The sequence below is a fragment of the Ailuropoda melanoleuca genome, chromosome 19 (genome assembly GCF_002007445.2).
Source record: "Ailuropoda melanoleuca isolate Jingjing chromosome 19, ASM200744v2, whole genome shotgun sequence".
NCBI classification, from domain to species: Eukaryota; Metazoa; Chordata; class Mammalia; order Carnivora; family Ursidae; genus Ailuropoda; species Ailuropoda melanoleuca.
The window spans coordinates 22734653-22750723 of record NC_048236.1 but is presented as its reverse complement, the minus strand read 5'-3'; the positions used below and the strand labels follow the sequence as shown (position 1 = coordinate 22750723).

Below are 16071 nucleotides of genomic sequence, written 5' to 3'. Positions count from 1 at the left end.
TGTGAACATTTTTTCTACAAGTTTTCGTGTGGACACACGTTTTTATTTCTTTTGAGTAGAACACCTAGGAGTGGAATTTCTGGGTCATGTGGTAACTCTATTTAATCTTTTGAGAAATTGCTAGACATCTTTTAGGGTGAGTTTATAAATGTGTCTATTTTGCAGCCAATACAGCAACGTGTATTGTTTCACTAGATACACTTTAACCCTTAGAGAGAAACTGATTAGGAAATTAAACATTATACACTTAATGTTAACTCTAAAAAATTTTCTCTGGCCTTCAGTTTAAGTTCTTGTTTTAAAACTCTGCTGGGTAACAAAAAGAACTCCAAGTGAGAACCCAGAAACATTTCCAAATATTGTTGTTATTTTTTTTAAAGCATTTTCATGAGCATGTTGAATGACGATTTTCATGTTTCAAGGAAGTGAAATATTCCAGCTGTCTTGACAAGAGAGGGGAGTTTTCCCACTTCTCACAGGCGTTTGTCAGCTGACCTCTATCAGGTGATTTCCAGAAGTTTCTCTGCAGCCAGAGAAACTAGCTACTGCTCCTTATCATGGTCCTTGCTCACTCACTGCTCAGTTATCTATTTCTTTTCTCTTGCTTGAAGCCTGTGAACTTCTAAAATATTTAGAAATTGACTGCCAAAGCAATGAGTTTATAGCTAGATCATATTCCTCAAACAATGAAGATGCTACATGACTGGTCCAGAAAGATTTAACAGTGTGGGAGAGGGCACTGGAACTTTGGGAACGTTGGCTATTAAGTCTAATATTCACTTTATAGAGCAGAGAACAGTAAAGTTGAAGGGGCACCTGCTGTATGTCAGGTCCATGCACTGAAGTGACACAGTAGAGAGGGCTCGGCCCATCATAGATTAAGTGCCATGGGATGTATGGAGAACTAGAGGCAAGAACTGCAGAAGGAGATGGGGTGGGGGGTGTTCAGTTCTCTCATGTGAGGGGAGGCAGATCTGTTACGCCTATGCAAACTTTGAGCCTGATTTAGGTTTTGATTTACGAGTTTCTGTAAATGTCCAGATTCTCATTGCTCCGATCACTGCAGCTCAAAGCCTTGGTGTTCTTCTTCCATCATGTTTCCTATCTCCAAGAGGACCTGTTGATCTACCACCTCCTTTTTTTTTTTTTTTAAAGATTTTATTTATTTATTTGAGGCGGGGGAGAGCACAAGCAGGGGGAAGGGCAGAGGGAGAAGCAAACTCTCACTGAGCAGGAGCCTGACTTGGGACTCAATTCTGGGAGTCCGGGATCATGAATCGAGCTGAAAGCAGACACCCAACTGACTGAGCCACCCAAGGGCTTTCTACCTCCTCCTTTTTAAGGTCTCTTGTATTTGACTCTTCTTTTCTAAGCCCACCTCCACCAACCCAGCTCAGATCATTAGCTGCTGCTTGGATTATCAGGTGTCTCCTGATTTGCCTTTCCAGCGTGTCTTTCCTTCCCTCAACTGGTGTTCCCCAACAAGGTACTCCTGGTATGTTGGCTGGGATAGTTCTTCGTTCCCCGGGATTCCACCCTAGAACTCCAGTAGGGTTCCGTCAATCATGGTGACAAATAAGAGTGTCAGACACAATGTCAAAGGCCTGGGGAATGGCAGTGATCCCAGTCTGCGCACACTGCCATATTGGTCTTTTCGAAGTACAGCTTCCATCATCACTTCTTCTCCGTTTAAAGATCTTCAATGGATTTCAACAGGCAAGAAAAGGAAGTACCAAATCTTAAACTGTTTATCCTGTAGTTTTATGTCTCACTTCTGCCTTGCTCAGAGCCTGTGTTCAAGTCAAGCTGGACTCCATGCTCATTTCCAAATAGTCTCTGCACTTCTCAGCCTGCCTGTGTTCTTTTGTTACACTCTGCCCTTAGATGGCTTTCTTCTCTGTTTCTCTGATTCAACATCCCCTGTACCTTCTTAGATGGAATTGAAATGTTAATTCAACAGTGAAACCGTCTCTGATCATGCTCTATCCCCCAGATAGAAGTGCTGTCTCCTTATTCTGGACCCTGTAACCCGGGGCCCCTCCGCCACATGCTGTGAAAACTGCAGGGAAGCAGGGGCACCTCTGACCCACCTTTGCATTCCTTACATCCCTTCCCTCAGGGCCTGTCGCAGGGTGGTGCTCAATAAATATTTCTAAAAATGAATTGAATTGGAGGTATAATAAATCTTGCTATGCTGCTTATGTTAGTAATAATTACTTTTCACCTACTATAAATTTTATAGGAAAGTGTCGTGAGAGGTTGGAGGTATTATAGTTCTGGAGCAGAGTTTTAACACCAAATCTACTTACTGAAAGATACATTTGTTCTTTCATCTTACATCATTACCTTTAGTTTCATAGATAAGTTAACACATTTTCAACGATTCCTCACAAGTTCTATCAGTTTTTCTTGCAAATGTCAAGTCGAAAAGCTGAGTAGAAGGAATGAAAACCAATTCTAATGTGTTCTACTAATGGACCAGGGCTAATTGGAGCACGTCTTTGAAATTAAGTGGTATTCTCCTTTCAAACCATTGTTATAACAGTTTTAGCTGGTGCCACAGCAAAATATATTGGAGTTTTTTTGTCACCTCCAGTGGTTACATATGAGCATGTATCTTTACCACTTGGATCGTGCTTCTGGCTTTCTTGCTCACACTCTACTGGTTTATACCTGGATCTGGGTGACTCCTGGTTTCCAGCAGGAGAATGGTGGGGGCCTTGGATGCCATGGCTCCTGGTCCATTTCCCTCTTTCAGGCTTCCCAGAATTTGCCAGGGCGTTTGCTGAGTGACTTGTGTTTGCTCTACTCTTGTGATTCTGACTGGGATGAGTGCCATGCTGATTTACTTCCAGTTTTCTGAAGATTATATGCTCCTGGAGCACAGAAGCCTCTCTCATTTTCTCTTGAAGTCCCCCCCTCACCCTATCACCAACAGCTCTGAGCACAGAGGTCCCCATATGGTGCGTTGTTGAATGATCGAAACTGCACCCCTGTGCCACCCAAGCCACGGGATGTTATCCCTGTCAATAATTTGTGAAGCAGCTCTGACGGTTATAGATTTTGGTCTGCCTCTGTGTGTGAGGGAATATTTAAGCCTACACCAGAGAAAAATACAATGCTGTAAAATTGAATAGATTTTTAAAATATCTGTGGCAAACCTAAAAATTATCATTGTAGTAGGACTAATATGATCTTCCAATGTTAATATGAAGATGGGTTTGTAAAAGCAACAATCTGTAAAAATCATAATTGATCTTCTGGGTTAATCAGCATCCTTCATCCCAGAGAGAGGCACTTAAGTATATAATTCAGACTAAGTATAATGATTTATAATTTCTTATTTCTAAAATTAGCATGGTACTAAGAATAATGTTCATTCTTCAGCTAGTTAGCATTTTCGGTAATCAGGCAAATACAACCACTATCACAATCTAGAGCACAATGGGATAAAATCTAATTTTTTTTTTTTTTGCAAAATACTTAAGACAACACAAGTATAATGAAATAGATTTTTTTTCTGTGATATTTTAAAAGTCTGGTAGTTCCATTTTAAAAAGGAAGACCTCCAGGTGGAATTATTTGTATTTATTGAAATGAGTTTTACAAAACAGCTCTCAGTACTTGTTTATAAAGAAGGTACCTTTTGGGGAGCCTGGGTGGCTCAGTCGGTTAAGGGTCTGACTCTTGATTTAGGGTCAAGTCGTGATCTCAGGGCTGTGAGACTGAGCCCCACATCAGGCTCTGCACTGGGTGTGGAACCTGCTTGTGAATCTTTCTCTCCTTCTCCCCCTGCTGCTCCACCCTCCCTCTCTAAAAAAAAAAAAAAAAAAAAAAAAAAAAAGATTTCTTCTTGGTGATCAGTGGTCTTGACAGAAACTGGAGAAATGATGACTAGAGACTTGTTTTATTTTTCAAGAGCAACTTGTATTTTTAAAGAAACTTGGGAGATTTGAAAGGCAAAGAACATTTAATTAAATAGATTAAAATACTTAATTTTGACTGATTTCTATAGTTCTTGGGTAAAACCTTGGATAAAAATAACTAAGGCTTTCATAGTGCTTACTGTGAGCCAGGTACTGTTCTAAGTGCTTTATGTATCTATTCAATCCTTTCAAAAACCCTATGAGATCAGTACTGTTTTCATCCCCACTCTCCAGGTGAGGAAACAGGCACAGAGAGGTGAAGTTGTGGGGCTGGAGTTGGTGGAGCCTGGCTTCAGACCTGGCAGTGGGGCTCAGTGCCCGCAGCCTCCTCTCCACCCTCCAGTGCCTCGACGGCTCGAGTCAAGGCTCTGCAGGACGGTTTTTATTTGAAGTTAGTTTACCCAATTCTAATGGTACAAGACATATTGAGCAAATTTTAAATTTTGGTGTGTATGGAATTTTCGTAGTGAGCATTTAACAAAGCTCTAAAGTAAAGCTGGTGAAGACAAACAGACACAACATAAACCCAAATAGATTCCTGGGTCTGACCTCAAAATCACAGAGGAAGAATCTAGGGGAGATGGGAGAAGACAGGAGGAAGAACAGGGAGATGGAGTGGTGGAAGACACCTCGTGAAATATATTTCTAAAGCACTCTTTCGGGGATTCTGACGCACAGCCAGAGTTGGGAATCACTGGTAGAGGGTCTGCAACTTTTTTTAAAGTCTCAATTGACTTCCTAAGTACGGAGCGGTTGGCAGATGTCTCTGAACATGTTGGAGATGTATATGGCGGCAAAAAGCATCCAAGAGGGGAAAAAAAGCCTTTTATTATGGTCCTCATGTTTTTAATGGTAGGATTTTGCCTTTTTTTCTGGTTTCTTACAATTCTTTTGTTACAAATCCTAACTCTTATTGTCACGGGGCTCGTAAATATTAGCTAGTGGGCACAAAAGCCATAGCCCTATCAGTCTCCCTTGCCCACATCTGAGAAGATGGTTAACATCACAGCTGTTAAAACATAGGAGATTTGCCATTTCTAAGTTTAGCACACCTGTGGTTACAAGGTCATGGTTAATTGCTCCCTACAACATGTGTTTAGTTTATCCTGTGTTTTTAGAGGTTGCTATTTATATCTTGATTATTCACGTTCATCTTACATGTTTTTAGAATACATAGAAATCATAGGAATGGCCATCAGAAAATCTTGTCCTAACACTTTATTCATAACTGCTTGGTCATTGTTTTGAAAATAAACACTACCTTTTTCAACCTTGAGATGATTTCTATAGAAATACCTACGTTTAAAATGGCCAAGAATTTAAAGGATGGAAGAAGAAAAAAATGAGAAGCACATGCTGTCTGTTTGTACAGTAACAGAGAAGCAAATGCTTGTAATTTTACTCACCCTCTAGTCCTGTGCATGCTGGGCTCTCATGGGTACAGAAGGTCAGCAGAACAGGCTGTCTATGCTGGGGTTCTGAGCCATTCATATGTGTTACCAAGGGCCTGCCAGTGGTTGGAAAACACTTATGAATTGACTAATAGGAGCTCATGAAAGTCAGAGAAAATAAGATACCCCAAAGAAAATCTTTGTCTTTGGTTGACAAAATAATCCCACCAAAAAGAAATGAAATGTTAGAAAATCCTTTGTTTTAACTTAGCCCTTTGGTTTGTGAAAGAGAAAAAAAGTACATCAATCATCTTAATTTGGCATAATGGTTCATTTATTTAGAAGTGAATACTTGAGATTGTGTCAAGAACTGCTTTCCCCTTCTGAAACCATTAATTAGTTTGCCCACCAATGACTATTAATTATTCTGTGAATTAAAGTCATGTTAGCCCAATGACATTTAGGATCTTAATCATGATGCAGTTCAGAAATTATTTGAAAATGCCAAGAGAGCAGATATACTGAAGAAAATCTGTGTTGAACTTTGAAGTGCTGGGCTAAATTAATGGGGCAGAACCCAATCTTTGTATTTATAGATGGATAGAAGAATCTATCACAGTGGCTGGTTTTCATCTAGTCTTACATCTTTCCAGTGCCCATCCTCATAAGACTGCCGCAGGCTTCTAAGCTGCTCACAAGGGTTAAGGGCCAATGTATCACCCAAACTTATATACTAGACAGGTTGCCTATATAAAATTTTTTGAAAAGTATTTAAGAGCATTTCATTTAAATCACCAATAAGTCACTTGAGACAACTGCCACTTAAGTATAGCTCAGAAGGATTATGGACCTTGACACTTGGTTCAACTTAGAGATAAATGAATAGCATATGGGCCAGATCAGCATAATCTTAGCAGGAGCATTTATAAATCTCAAGAATTAAGATGAAGTTGTCATGTCATTTTAAAATAAAATGAACTCAAAAGACTACTTTCATTTTTATATACACCGTCCAGGAAATGTGATTATTTATCCAATAATCTCATGTTCAGTTTAGTTGAATATGTGTTAGAAATAAAACAAGCTTTCATCAGACTGTATAAGACTGTATGAGGTTCTTGGGGAAAGAAATTGAAGAATTCATGTATCTCTTTTTCTCAAAGGGCTTAGAGTTTCAAATAAAGAATTGAAATTGGCTCACAAAATGAAACGTTGCTTTTGGTCTATTTTCATTATAAATTGTACTTTCCAAAGTTTGTTTAATCTTTTAAGACATGTTTAGAACAAGAATGAAGAACAAAGAATTTTGTATGTCAAAAACTTTGTAAATTTCTATTATCTCTGTCTTTTTGAAGTTGCATTAGTAATTTAAAGGCAAACATCCCTGTCCTGTTTCTCTTCTTTTCATTCTTTTTGCAGTTCAAGATCATTTGCCAGATGCTGCTTTAAAATGTACTGTAGACCTGAAATTTCCTGTGTTTTAGGCGTTAGGTGGAATTCAACATTGATAAACCTATACCTCAAGAACATATCATCTAAATGAGAGGATAAGACATATACACAGATAACCATAATATAAGTTATATTGTAATTCAGATGCTGAAAAATTACTAATAGTCATTTCACATAGATGCAGCAGACATCGTTTTTATCTACTGGGCCGTAATGACAAGGAGGAGCATGAACACATTCACTGAAGGTTAAACACTGGGGAGGCTGTAGGCATTTTCTGTAAAGGTCTCTGCCTTCAGTCGAAGATGGGGAGAGGACTTTGATGACTTTTATATTTAAACAAAAACCTAAGTAGAGTGATATTTTACTGACATAGTAAGTAAGGCTTTGAGTTTTGGAAAACCAGCCAGTTGACAGTCATGTTCGTGTTTTTCCAGGGCAGTAGAGGAGAAATAGGACCAGTGGGACCTCCAGGACCACCAGGTAAACTGGTAAGTAAAATTTCAGTCTCTAGAAGTTTTTTTGCTTTCTACAAAACACAATACATTTTTAAAAATAAACAAAAAGAGAAAAACAATGTACGAAGGGTGATTTAATCATCTTGTTACGTGAATGCGTGAAAATGTAAATGCAAAATTTCAAATTATATCTAGGATACCCACCGAGGGTATTTTAATCAGTGTGGTTTGTAGCATACATTTTGAAACCAGGAGAGACGTGAAGTGCTACACTTGGCCCGTGGTTGTTCTTGGAATCTAGGAGAGGTGGGCGTGAATGCTGCCTTTTACTTCTTGAGCAGTGCTTGTTTACCCAGCGAGAGGCAGCCCCGTTGCAGGGACTCCACTGAAAGAGCCCACTGTGGGGAAGGGTGCAAACCCAGGAACTGAGGACCGCCGAGGTGGGACCGAGGTGGTGGAGGGACTGGCCTATTTTTTCCGGAGAGTGTGGGAGAGAGGCAGAATTGAGGAACAGTGTTAAGCCAACCACAGCGCATTTATTTTAGACAGGAGTCCACACACCCAAGGCTGTGTCTGCCTCGTGTGATTACAGTGTCGTACTAACTGATTCTGGAGACACTGTGTTTGTTTTTCAGGGTTCTCCTGGTAGTCCTGGCCTCCCTGGCTTGCCTGGCCCCCCTGGCCTGCCTGGAATGAAAGGTGACAGGGTAAGCTATCTAGCCCCCACCCCCGCCCCCTGAAATTTCCTTATTTGGAAGGATGAGTTTTACTATATTGAGAAACCAAGCTTGCTTTTGGCACAGTGGAGATTTCAGACAGCTATCAAGAAAGGTATCCTAAATTACTGAGAGTTAAGATTAAGAAGCAAAAAGTATCAATATAATAATTTATCAGAAGGAATATATAAAAGTTGAGAAAAGGAAAAATTCCAGTTGTAATCATATTTCCTGTTTAGTTTTAAATTTATATTCCTACCAGTTAAATTTTATGTGGATGTGATCAGAGAGCACCCCGAGCGGCCAGCGTTTGGATAACTGTTTCTCCAGGCCTTACCTGGCTGTTGTTAGGTTGTCATCCGATTTATTTATTTATTTTTTTAAGTAGGCTCCACGCCCAGCCTGGAGCTCTGTTGTTAGGTTGTGGGGAGAGGAGCAAGTCCTCATCTGTCACATTATTCATACTTGCCCTCATCTACCAACCTGAGAAGGGAAGTTGGTTCATTTGAAATTATAGCGTGGAACATCTCAAAATACTGAAAAAAGTATTATATTTTATTCATTACAGGGAGTAGTCGGTGAACCTGGGCCAAAGGGTGAACAGGTAGGTCCTGTCCGGAGTCTGCAGTGCAGTCAGTGATGTGCATGGAGGTGCCTCACCAGCAGGGGGCACTAGATGGGTTATGGGTGTGAGTAAAAGGATGGAGGAGCTAGTGTTTCTCAATGTGCTTCATAGTGAGTGAAAGCTAGAGCTTAGTTTGGTCTATAACCTTATCTACCACTTTAACAAGCTGGAGCTGCTGATGGCTCTGCTTCCAAGACTACACATTGAAAAGAGCGTCCCTCTCTCCCAGTCCCCGGATTGGTTTACTTGTGACCGATGGAGCTTTCTATAGCCACATCATCATATTTTGAGTTTTTCTGTATCAAGGCCTTAACAAATAAAGTGTGAACATGAATTAGAGTTGGTCCTTTTTCTGGGTTCCTTTTTGTACGGTGAAAGCCTTTTTTCAAGGATTACCTAATTATAAAATTGCTGGATACACTCATTAACCCTTACCTTTAGAAGAAACTCAACCTCACCTGCTATCTTTTCTCTAGGCGCTTCTCTGATTTGGAGTAGCTAGACACTGACAGCTAGATTGAAAAGCCGTCAAGAGCATTTTGTACTTCGGCACGATCCGGGGGGCACTGGCCACTGAGGAATGCTTATCAATGTTGACTGCTTACAACTGAGGCAAGGGACTAAGAATTCAAAACTGTGACTTTTAATCTTAATTTTTAGGGTTCCTCTGGCGAAGAAGGTGAAGCAGGAGAAAGGGGCGAACTTGTAAGACATTTTGTTTTGGTTAATGTTTGGTTAATTTGGTTAACTGTACTAGAAACATAGTTTCTCTTCTCTCTGATACTGCTATCCTTGCTGACTACTTCAGCAGCTACAGTGGGTTGTTTTTGTTTTTTTTTTTTAACTAATGAAAGACTCCCCGAGACTGCAGCCAAGTTCAAGTAAAGCAGAGGGTAAACATCCCAAAACTGATAGGCCTGGCTTAAGCCTTTGGAGAACAAATTTTTCTCTTATAGGTGGTGACTTTCTTGTGGGTTTACACCTAAACATTCGAAGTGATTCTTAGATGACTATAGAAAGTCTATGAATAGTGCCTATTGTGGAAACAAAATTTTATTACAGCTAGAAAGCTGTGGCTCACAAGTTTGCCCATGGGTATTTTCCGTAGTCTAAAACCTTCCAAAGAAGTGACCTCCACCTCCAGAGGGCGCTGCAGGTAAATCTCCAGGAAGAGAGCAAGAATGAGAAAAAGTTATCTTTACTGCCAGAACTCCTACATCTGCTGGCTCCTCTGTATGGTTTTGACACAATCTAACACGACCTAATGTGGAAACTTATGTTTGGTCCTTTGGAGTGGGGACAGATTTCTCACAAAATAGTGCCAGAGACCACTTAGTGCAGGAAAAAAAATCTCGTAATGTTGTTTTATTCAGATTTTCAGGATTTAGAGCTAATATAAATGTACCATCTGAACTAGGCAAAGCTCTCTATTAAGTAAATTTGAAAAAGGATTTTTTTAATTTTATTTTCGGCTAAAATTTTATGGGCTAAATTCATCTGTGGTACAGATGAACTGATGTGCTTGAACTCGAACAGAATTCATATCTACAATTAGGGGTGGGAGATTTCCAGGTTTTCTTTTTTAAGCATAAAATCAGGCATATTTGGTTTGATAGACTTTTGCAGATGAGTTTCACAATGCTGTTCGAGTTTCAAAAATGAAACCGTCAGGTTTAAATGTCTACTGTGTTTTAAAACAGCATGCTAGTTTAATGTCTTTTGACTTACACATTCTAAGTCTCAACACCTAGCATCTTAGACCTGGTTGGAGTCTTGTAAAGCCCCTATTCAACCCTGTGATTTAACAGATAAGTTAGTCAACGGCTAGGAGGTAACAAAGCTCACAAAGCTAAGTAGCAGAACTGGGACTAGAATCCAAATTTTGAATCTCATGATTTTCTGCAGTGCCAGAGTTTATCTCTTCATGGTTTTTTATAGATTTCAGCAGCGCAATAACCTTTTAAATGTTTTTAGTAAACTATCAAACGTGAATGCATTGTTCTAATATAATTTTGTTTTATTGATTTAGGGAGAAATAGGATTACCTGGGCCAAAGGGATCTGTAAGTACAATGAACAATAATAGTATAAAAAAGTAAAAATATCAATAAAGCTATAGAAAATGCAATGCTCTGCTTTATGAAATCACTATAAAATTCAATTCTTAAAGGACCTTCAAGGAAATTAATGTCTAAATTTATTCTTTAAGTAATGGATTCATCCAAGGCGTGGGGGAGGGGGGACCACCTCACAACATTGTAAATGGATCTGCCTTTTGAACTAATCCACTTTAAAGGAAGTTTTTTCATAAGTAGATCAGTGAGTATACATGGTAATTTCTTTCACAAATGGGTCATTTTAAAAGAACTGACTTGTCCTTTGTGGTGACCAGTATAAATGAATTTCATAGGCACTCATGCCATTGCAAATATTTCAGTAATTTTATTAATCTCCTGTTTGTTCTAGTTGGGGAAGTAACGTAAAGTCGTAAGGCATAAGAAAATTTAATAGACAATTATTAAAGCTAGAAAGTGATATCATTCCATTCATCATTTTACAGAAACTAAACTGAAGTCCTTAGAGATTAGATGTATTCAGAATTATAGAACCAATAATAGAACCAATTATTAGAATAAAATTAATAGAGTCAAGTATAGAACCAATTAGAGAACCAGCAAACCTGGGATGATTCACTAATTTGAAAGGAATGCACATTCAATACAGTAAGAAATTTAAGAGAGTATAAGGGAAAAGATGAAGCATACCTTAACCTCAAATGCCACCACCACTAGCTTCCAGTTAATCTTTTATTCCTTCCTATTTCTGGAATCTTCTCCACTCTTCTCAGTCCCTCTACAACACATTATCCTCATAGAAGCCAGTGTCATCTAGAGAGAAATATAAAGCCCACTATTTATCCCTCCTTTCCATAAACCCTTCAGGAATAACATTTGATAGAATAAAATCAGACTCTTAGCTAAATATACAAAGTCTTTGATGAAGTGGTCTCTGCCTTGCCAACCTCCTCTCTATCTATCTGGAACTTCATCTGTTTGCAATTGTTTTTACTTGGCATGCTATTGAACGCCTTGTGCTGTTCTCCTAGTCTGGAACACTCTTCCTCTTTCCTTAGTATAGCTACCTCCCACCTAGGCATTGTAGCCCAATCCTCAGCTCAACTTTCCCCTGGAGGACCACCTGCCCCCAGACTTGGTTGCAGTGCCAGCCCTGGGCTCTTTACATACCCCTGATATGGAAACTATTATGTTGTTTTAACTCACCTGTTTACACACCACCTCTAAACACCATTGACAGTCTCAGGCTTCAAGCAACATCTTTACACCTAAGAATCCTCGACAGAAATGATTTAGGATTGAGAAAAAATGTGAAGAGTAAACCTTGATAGGATTTGATAATAGAAATCCTACTTCAACTATCTAGAAATAATCGGTAATGTTCAATGGTAAGAATTTGTTATAAAAGGAAAAAGTGAACGAACAATGCAGTGGTCAAAAGGAGTTAGTTTCATTTAAATTTGGATATATTACTAGAACTTAACTCTTGATTTACCACCTCTCTTCCTACCCCTTTCTTCTCTGACGCTACCCACGTAATTCTGATGCAGCTGAAGTGTGTTGTCCCAGAGTCAGGGACACACACCTCCACTTTGCTCAGTGATCTCAGCAGAGACAAACCTGATAAGTGGGTGAAGTCTGTACCCCAGTTTCTACTTCAGTATACCACTTAATTGAGGAATTCTTTCCAAAGACCCCGGGGCTCTTGATCTCTTCATTGGAAAAGACTTTCCCCTTGTTGTAGCAGTATTTCAGACAGTGTCAACAAGATGACAGACTCTGATTCGGCCTCCTCTGTTTTCTCCCAGTTCTTTAGTGCTCTTCCAAATTCATTTTGGCTTCTCCTCAGGGCTGTTGTAGAAGTTGTTACAGTTTTATACTGTAGTCAGCTGTCAGCCCGGAACCCCCCACAGCACATCCTTAGGTCTCTCTGTTGACAGTCTTTCGGGAAGTCTTTTAGGCCATAATTTCTTTATAGAAGCAATTCTGACAAGTTGACTTAGCTTTCAATTTTTTTGCATAAAGAAAGATTGGAAAAGCATTTGTGCTGAGCTTTATTCAGATGTATCTAGTGGAAGCCCTGCCTCATCACCTCCCTTCAGCTGAAAACATCTGACAGAGTTAACTCTTTCTAGATAAATGTTGCATACGAAAAAGCAGGATTAAGCTGCTTTATGAACTTTATCTTGAGCCCTAGCACTCCCCTAATGCCTCCTGTCCTTTTATCTTCTCATTCTTATTCTATAAACAATGGCACATTGTAACTACTAATGCCATCAGTTCTAACAGAGGTAGTTTAACAGAAAGTGAATTAATTTAGTCTCATTTTAAAGCAGTTATTGTAGATGGGGACTTTTGAAAATGCTTTTAGTGGTCTGCTTTCAGGAAAGAAATCTACCTGGTATACGCTTTTGTGCTAAGGAAACAGTTGGTTTATTTTTTAACTTCTTTACTGTTTAGATTTTTAACTTCCTCAAGACTTAAATTATGGACTCATTCTTTTTGTTCCAGTATTTTATTTTATTTTATTTTATTTTATTTTAAAGATTTTATTTATTTATTCGACAGAGATAGAGACAGCCAGCAAGAGAGGGAACACAAGCAGGGGGAGTGGGAGAGGAAGAAGCAGGCTCATATTGGAGGAGCCTGATGTGGGGCTCGATCCCACAACACTAGGATCACGCCCTGAGCCGAAGGCAGATGCTTAACCGCTGTGCCACCCAGGCGCCCCTGTTCCAGTATTTTAAATGTATTCATTCTAAGTGTAATATTTTAAATGTGGCATTTTAAATGTATTTAGTTAATGTTAGTATTTTATAATTCCTGGGTACACCTGCTTCTTCAAATTCTCCAGAGTGTTATAAAGCTAAATAACTTATGCCCTTGGAAATATCTTTATTTTGTGCTTTCTATATTGGTGATATACAAAGTAACAAGTCTTGTATGAACTCAGTGGCCTTTTTGTGGCCAGAATAAGTTCACAACTCTTATTAAAAACTAACTTGTTCTTAGGAAGTGGCTCAAAGTATAAAGAATGTAGTTTCAAATGCATTATTTCAATTAACATTTTGAAATACTAACTATACCAAAAAGAAAGATTTTGAAAAACTTTACTGGAACTGGAGTTCCCAGACACTGTGGCATTCTGTGTCTTTACCTTGAGAACTTGTAACCTCCGAACAAACATATCTTGGGAGACAAGAACGTAAGCAAACCCAAAATTTCATGTAAGTCTTGTATTAATATTAAGCAGACATATTACTTGTGGAGAGCCCTGGTTTTGTAATGTGCCATCTTGTCCTAGGTGGGAAACCCTGGGGAGCCTGGCTTGAGGGGGCCTGAAGGAAGTCGGGGGCTTCCTGGAGTGGAAGGACCAAGAGGACCGCCTGGACCACGAGGCGTGCAGGGAGAGCAGGGCGCCACAGGCCTGCCTGGCATCCAGGGCCCTCCAGTGAGTGGTGGGCCGTCCCCGGGGTTTCCCTTTGGAGACTCCATCTCATAGCACCAGAAGTGGGTGGGGAGCCAGGCTAGCCCAGACATCAGCTCCTCAGCAGTGTGGGCGAGTTCTCTTGTAAATCCAGCCACCTGGCCACTTGCTGAGTCTGTCAGGTTACCATTTAACAATGTCTTCTTTATGGTTCTGTGTATAAACCATCTAACCATCTTTTTTTTTTTTAATTTTCCTGTCTCAGGGTAGAGCACCGACAGATCAGCACATTAAGCAGGTTTGCATGAGAGTCATGCAAGGTAAATAAATCATAATGTCTTGAATTTTGGTGTGCTTTAAAGGTGGGAGATTTTGAATATATTAATTGTTTTATCTAATTTGTTGCCACAGAATAGCTTATAGCCTCAAAGAAAAATTTTATCTTTCTAGGTTACCCCATTTTTTAAAAAAATATTTATTTGAGAGAGAGAGAAAGAGTGAGCACACAAGTGGGGGAAGGAGCAGGGGGAAAGAGAGAGAAAGTCTTAAACAGACTCCCCATTGAGCATGGAGCCCAACACAGGGCTCGCAGGGCTCGATCTCACCACCCTGACATCATGACCCTGAGATCACGACCTGAGCTGAAACCAAGAGTCAGACGCTTAATCAACTGAGCCACCCAGGCACCCCTGGGTTAGCCTATTTTTGCTCTTGTTTTTTGCCAAGGGGGTTAATTTGCAAGAAAGCATGCGCACACGCGGGCACGCACACACGTGCTGGTGCTGACCCCTGGCTCTCTCTGTAGCTTATATGTGAAGTAACTGACAGTCTTCATGTCCATAAGAAGCATAAGAACATTATCTCTACTCATGTATCATGTATGTAGAAAGTGAATAGTATTTTACCAAAACGGTGATATGTTTTTACATTTGTCAACCTTTATCTAAATTCATCTATAGCTATAGCAATTGCTATTTGTCATAGCTGTTTTAGAATTGGTCTAGTTCTAAAATCACATAGAAAAGGAAGAAATTGGGGAGACAGGAACTGGGAAGATCCTGAAACACTGGGGCCTTCTAACAAATAATTACCTTATTCTAGTTGGAACCAATTCTGTCATGATAAATACTCTTCTCTTGCAAGCTCATGAGATAGTCTAATTTGTCTTATAGAGTTTTCCAGAATGAAATAGTCACTTCTATATTTGAAAACCAATATAAGTCTCTTCATGGCAGACATTTAATCTTAAAAGGATATTTCAATTTTAAACATTACATCCCTAGGAAATTATAATTTTATGCTAACTCTTACTTACATAAGGCAAACTAGAATGCTCACATTTGAACAATTTTAAAATGTTCGTTAGAAATTTGTTTCCAATTCATAATCTCCTTCACACCTTTAGAAAATATTACACTGGCATATTTCCCTGAGAGTATTTTCATAGGAAAGCTTTCTTGGTCTTCTTGGTTTCAGTGGATGATTCTTAATCTATTTAATGGTTCTTGAAAAAGCCCACACAGTTATTAATTTTTAAGACAGACTGTGAACATTCTCAAGAAGCAGGCTATTTTTAATGTCTGTTGTCTATTCCAAGCCTGAAAAAACTTTTGAGAGGGGAATTTATAAGCAGTCGTGAACGCTCAGGATATTTTAGGTCATGCAGTATCTTCAAACTGAAAATGTGGGGCCAGGTCTTAAATGCCCTCTCAATACTAATTCTGGACAATGTCCTGGACTTTTAAAAAGCTTCTAGACATCCACTTCTCCCTCTGTGAAGAAACTCATTTTCTTGCCATCCTGGGTTTTCCCATAACCAGCTGGGACTCAGGTGACAGACTCATCCTTTTAGGACACTACTCACCTGAAAGCCTTACTGTGTATTTTTTGTTTTGTTTTTTAATCCCCCTCCCCTTGTCTCAGAACAGCAGGCCCAAATGTATCCAAAACGAGCTGAATCAAACAGCACCAGTGAAGCTTCTTGGCAGAAAATCCATGGAAA

General features: G+C 39.4%; 1 protein-coding gene across 2 annotated transcripts in view; it reads left to right on the top strand.

The window, feature by feature from the left end:
- Window positions 1-16071, top strand: part of COL9A1 (collagen type IX alpha 1 chain) — a 92092-nt gene that overhangs the window by 59885 nt on the left and 16136 nt on the right. For both annotated transcript variants that reach the window (XM_034648242.1, XM_011233145.3), the window contains exons 29-35: window positions 7207-7260; window positions 7863-7934; window positions 8512-8547; window positions 9229-9273; window positions 10598-10630; window positions 13947-14093; window positions 14335-14389. In XM_034648242.1, coding sequence (XP_034504133.1) covers window positions 7207-7260; window positions 7863-7934; window positions 8512-8547; window positions 9229-9273; window positions 10598-10630; window positions 13947-14093; window positions 14335-14389 — 442 coding nt within the window. The remainder of the gene's footprint in view (window positions 1-7206; window positions 7261-7862; window positions 7935-8511; window positions 8548-9228; window positions 9274-10597; window positions 10631-13946; window positions 14094-14334; window positions 14390-16071) is intronic.